Genomic DNA, 5652 nt, shown 5'->3' with positions numbered 1-5652 from the left:
CTTTGGCTACCGACGATATTTTCTCAAAAAAATTATCCCCCCCCCCAAAGCCAACTCTTCGATACCACTGAGTTTGTACGGATTTTTGGAAGAATAACCTGAAAGCTGCAAGCAAAGAACATTCACAATAATGGGTTTATTGTAATCGAAGGCAATATAGCTTTGACTCTGCAGTTCGACAGAGGCGTAGAGAAAACCATGGATATGGGCAAGATACCTAACACAGTTGAGCATCACGTCGAAATAAGTCGAAAACGAAGTTGGCACGGTATCTTTGTGAACCTTATAAGACACAAGACGAGCATACAAAACAGATAAACACTAGCTAGGCACGGGTAGACAGCGACAGCATGCTTGCCACTGGAGTCGGTCTTGTGGAACTTATAGGTACAAGGAGAACCACGTGAATTCCACCTGAAAGAACGCAAAGACCCCCATGAGATTCTGTTTGAATATAGCCGTTTTCATTCCGTGTTGCCACGTCATGGCCTGTTCCCAACGAAAAGTTTGCTAGTGGCAATGTGAAACAAGGAACTACATACTGTTTAATGGAAGTTGGTAGAGTGTACGTTTCCCAACCACCCCAACCAGGTAGGCTCCGGTTGCCGCACTAACGAGTGTGAGTTGTTAGCATACATTCGCTTACAGATCATTTGAGTGTGAACAAGCTGCAGCTAGCTAAATCCTATCACACTACAACGGCACCGGCGATCAAATGTTTAAGGGCAAAAATATTTGTTGACTTTCAAGGTGTGTTTTGGAGGCAAGATGGCTCAGTAATTAGAGCGCGAATGTATTGACTGGAACATCCATGGTTCAGACCCGACCTCGCCCTCCCAACTTCCCCCATGTAGGCTTAAGCAACCTGTATTCAAGCCCTCACGGTTTTTTTGGGTGCCATGGCACATAGGCACCAACAGGGTGCGACTGCTGAATGATATTTAAAGGAACTTCCATTACTTCGCTGTACAGTCTAGTTAAAATACACTTCTTGGACACGACTAAGGCTTGGAACTCCACAGACTTATAACGGAGGACAGGTTTCAAGTAGAGACTGGCTTAAGACTAATTTTGGAACAGCATGGAAAACTGCGGATTTCTGTGACGGATTAGTACTAATTTAGCTTACAACACTGTATTAGGATGGACTTGAAAGTCGATAAAGATGTTGACGCGGGTCCTTTAAAAAAATAGGTCCAACAGGCAATAAATGTCAACATGTGCTATCTGGTTCCTCAAATAACTCATTCAGCTTGCTCTGAAACAAAACAAAACTCTACGACTAAAATAAGCGACACCCAAGGTCATCTGCACTATATTTACATCGAGTAATAAGTCGAAAACAAGTGAATAATTTGTTTGCAAAGTCCTTGAAACGGTCAAAAATTTGAGCGAATTCCCATGACATAGTGCATACTGTGGTATCCGATCCCAGCCACTATATCCAGAGATAGGGCACCCCCACCAGAAGGCCTTTCCAGAGTTGGTCTGTATACGAGTGAGTTATTATGTTTCACTAGAGAATGTATCAGCATTACTAGAGGCAGAAACATCAGCGTTGGCACCACTGCTGTAAACGCTGCGATCAAATACTGGTAATCACTAATAAGAATCATTCATTGTAACACACTTTTGGTGCAAAGCTGCAATGCCGCCCAATGGAAACACATGGGATACTATAATAAGAATCATTCATTGTAACACACTTTTGGTGCAAAGCTGCAATGCCGCCCAATGGAAACACAGGGGCTGGGATACTACCAGGTTGCCCAAGGCTGGAGAGGAGCAGAGATGCCGGGGTTGGGCTCGAAGCGCGGAACTCCCGGTTGGTCGGAGCCTTAGCTAATTAACTCTCTGGACCTCGCTATCGACTACGAAGACACGTTGATTACACAAAGCCAGACTATCGTACCGATTGTGAAAGTAAACAAGCAAGTAAACGAACAAACAGACACTGTATCCAAACACAGAGGGACGCATAAAAAAGTTTGATAGCTAACCTGAATTGTTTTACCGAGCCCCATCTCGTCTGCTAGTATTCCATTCATTCCATTCTCATACAACGTGAGAATCCAGCTGATGCCTTTTCGTTGATAATCTCGAAGTTCGGCACCTTCAATCAATTTCGGATCCTCTTCAGAACCTGTTGAAAGAAAAGCGCGTTATTTGGAACAACACTCGACTCTACCTTCAGCAGTGTCGTTCATTACCCTCTTTTCGATCATTTCAACGTAGACACGGATTTTGGCAAGTACAGAAAGTAACTCGTCAAAATGCGATTCGTCGAATTCACCTACGTCGTCCTCATGGTGGACATTATNAGGAACGTCGGAAGAGCTGAAAATCAATTGTACAGGAGAAATAACAGCAACCAAAAGCCGGTCCAATAATACCACACAAGCTGACTACTCGAAGAATAATTTCGGTGATTAACTGCCCTGCCACCCAAGGGAAGCACGAGGATTGGGATACTGCAAGGTTGCCCAAACCTACATAGAATTTGAGATGCAGAGACCGGGTTTCGAACGACGGACCTTCCGGTCAGTAAATTCACTCTAACCATTGAGAAATCTTCCCCTTTCAATGTGAATTCTTCAGTCAACACTCCACTTTCACGTCACCAAACAACGTTTTGACAATTGTCGCAGAATGCATCCGACTGCATCACTTTACTTCCAAAACCCTCGAGTCTACAAACACTGATTGGCGGACGAAACATGAAAGCGCCGGAAGATAAACACAATAAATCAAACAGAAGACATCAGGGAACACCAAAAAGGGAATCGCACATGACATTGAACCGAGTTCATCACCCAATGACCATGTATAAAAGCTACCAGAAGCATCAGTACAACATAGGGCAGTGGTATGAAACTGGACCCAGCTTAACCAGTGGTTTGGTTGAGATTATGGCTTTTGTGGGTAGTTCTGTTTAATCAACCGTTTCGATCATAAACCGTGCAAAGAATAAAGTGGTCCAAGTTAGTACGATGCCGTCCATCGACAACAAGAAGAGCAATGAATAGCCATACACCGGAGGCGAAGACCTAATCAGTTCGGTGACATCGGATTGTTGTACTGCGATGCTAACGTAGAAAAGAGGATTACTATGCACTGGAAATGATGCCACTGGTGTAGAAGCATCACTGTTCAGCCTGCTGGATCGTCTGCTGGTGTCGGGATTCCGGCCTGGTATTTCAGTTCCACTCATAGACTGTACATCGAAATGCAGCGAGTCCAGCTGCTACAGCCATGTTCGCCGAGGATTCAGAGTATAAGAGACTGAGAACCATGTGCTGGAGCCGACGACCCAGTTACTTCATTGACGCCAGATGTCCAGCGCGGCGAGTATTGAGCTGCGCGATGAAGACGGTAGTTTTAATGCAAAACCGCCATTGACTATGTGACATAAATATATCTTTTAGGGTCGCCAATCATGCGTGTCTCCTCCCGCAGTCCCCAAACAGAGTGACGGTATTTACCAACATGACTGAGTTGACTGGTGAAGACTTTTATATTTCGTGGCCAAGTCATGAACTGACCGGCCCTGGCTCGTCTCCACCCGAAACAAGATTGAGCGAAGGGGTCGCTACGAGACAAACGGACTTTGGCATACGAAGTACATGGCTCGGCTAACGTTGAGTGTAATCAGCTGGAGAGTGTACCTTCCCGAAATTCACATGGTTTAACTCAGCAATCCTGAGCTCAATAGACTTGCTCAAGGCTCTGATCGTGATGAGATTCAGTGTTTATTGAGGTTAGTGAGACCACGAGTATACGGTTCTAAAAACTGAAAGAATGGCTTTATTCACCCTCTCGAATCCTCATCCAATTTACCATTACAACCATCGTACCATAGTTTCCAGAAGACTAAACGTTGTAATCTTGAGCCACGGAGACGTTTGCAAGTGAAGCGAATGGACTGACACGGATTCCTCTCAAGCCGTCTTGCGTGAAACATGCTTGTATTTACGGACAGCTTAACCCAAGGTAAAAATGAGGGACTCATATCGGATGCCATGGTTTTAGACTTCCCAAAAGCACTTGATCGAGTCTCAAGTCCCACTGCTTCATAAATTAGTCTTACAGAATTCAAGGGGGAATTTCGCGCTTACTTTATTTACTTACGTTTACTTATGTCCTGTTTAAGGGTTTGGCCGACAGTGTTTCGCCGTTGACCCAGGTAACAGGGAGGGGCATGGTAAGGCCATTTTCAAGCCCGGAGCGCACACTTTTATCAGACAAAATGTTTTAGCATTTCAGGTAGAAGTTGCGTGGAATAGCCTTTCACTGACGATTGTCCACGCTCCCTCTCGAACCTGGTTCAAAACAATTTTGACACTTTTATATATTTCCTTGCGCCGGTAAGATTTCTGCACTGAGAGCTTAAAGATTCACAGATTTATACACTTAGGCCTTCGCCTAAGTTTCTTGGTTGTGTTCTTGTCGTTAACGTGAAAGACAAGTGGGGAAATGGTGTGGCACTGCTCCCTAAGGTGTCAGCGCGGGGTTGTACACTTGCTATCACGAGGACTCGCATAGGTTTCTAAAATTGCTTTAAACGGGATTCGAGATGGAGCGTGGACAGCTGTCGGAGGAAGGCTCTTCTACGCAGCGACTACCTAACGAAAGTGCGCACACTAATGTTGAAAATCTTTTTACCAGCATTTCTACATATCTTTTTCTTTTGTGCCTTTCATGCGAACGGCAGCCCCTGAAAGACAAGAACGGAACCGACCTGGGAAACTTGGGCGTAAGTCTGGATCCTGTATATAAATCTGTGAATCCGTAAAAGCCTGCCTGTTCCCGAAGGAAAATAAGTGGCTCGCACCCAAACATGACCGAAGATGAGAGCGGGACTTCAGAATGACCGATAATAATGTACCACAATTATCCACTGTGAGCTGATTGTCACGTTGTTTGGAGGCCAGCCGCTCCTAATAAGTAAACAGCACGTCACTTGGATTGAGCGTCACGCGCGGGGCTACGGACCAAACGAATTCATTCCCTGATTGGTCAGGACGTAAGCCAATCTGGATTCAGCATCTTCAGTTCAACGCTTCTCGCCCGCTCACGAGGACTCTGACTCGACCTAGTGGAATGTTCTATGACAAGCCCATGAATGCGTTTGTGATAAACCTCTTCTGTCTCCATCAGGGACTGTCTGAAGCAATAATTCGTTTCGATAATCCACAGTGGGAGTGGCAGGAAGCCAAGGACTCACAAGGAATTCTACCACAATTCAGCAAGTCATATCGACTGAAGCCAAACGGAGTTCACGATAATAAGTTAGGCAGAGTAACTCCAAGTAACTACACAGCAACAAAAGCAGGCGTTCGAAGAAGCTCAAATGAAGTCTGCCGAAGCGCGGAACGTCCGCAATCGGTTCCGTTTTCCCTCGTGAATATTTGTGAAAGATTTTTTCACTGTTCCATCAAAATTCAGAGTTAGCATGCGTCATTTGTGCGCTCTGACATAACCTTTACTTGATCCCTTCTATTATTCTGCTCTCAGTTCCCATCTTGTACCCATTCCCAATCATGACTCAAATCGATACAGGCTGCCCTACGCAGCCATCGGTGGACCAGAGCAAATGTGGATGAAATGGGTGGCCGTCGGATGTAATACATTGTAGGTAAGGCCTTATGGCAC

General features: G+C 45.2%; 1 protein-coding gene across 1 annotated transcript in view; it reads right to left on the bottom strand.

Annotated features, from left to right (window-relative positions):
* Positions 1-2143, bottom strand: part of T265_13516 (hypothetical protein) — a gene marked incomplete at both ends in the record, with an annotated part of 23954 nt that extends 21811 nt beyond the window's left edge. Inside the window, one exon of the mRNA XM_009169241.1 lies at positions 2001-2143. Coding sequence (XP_009167505.1) covers positions 2001-2141 — 141 coding nt within the window. The remainder of the gene's footprint in view (positions 1-2000) is intronic.
* Between the last annotated feature and the right edge of the window lie 3509 nt (positions 2144-5652).

This window comes from Opisthorchis viverrini, assembly GCF_000715545.1.
Source record: "Opisthorchis viverrini unplaced genomic scaffold opera_v5_76, whole genome shotgun sequence".
Taxonomy (NCBI): Eukaryota; Metazoa; Platyhelminthes; class Trematoda; order Opisthorchiida; family Opisthorchiidae; genus Opisthorchis; species Opisthorchis viverrini.
Note: the sequence above shows the minus strand (reverse complement) of the source record. Positions and strands in the feature narration are given on the sequence as shown.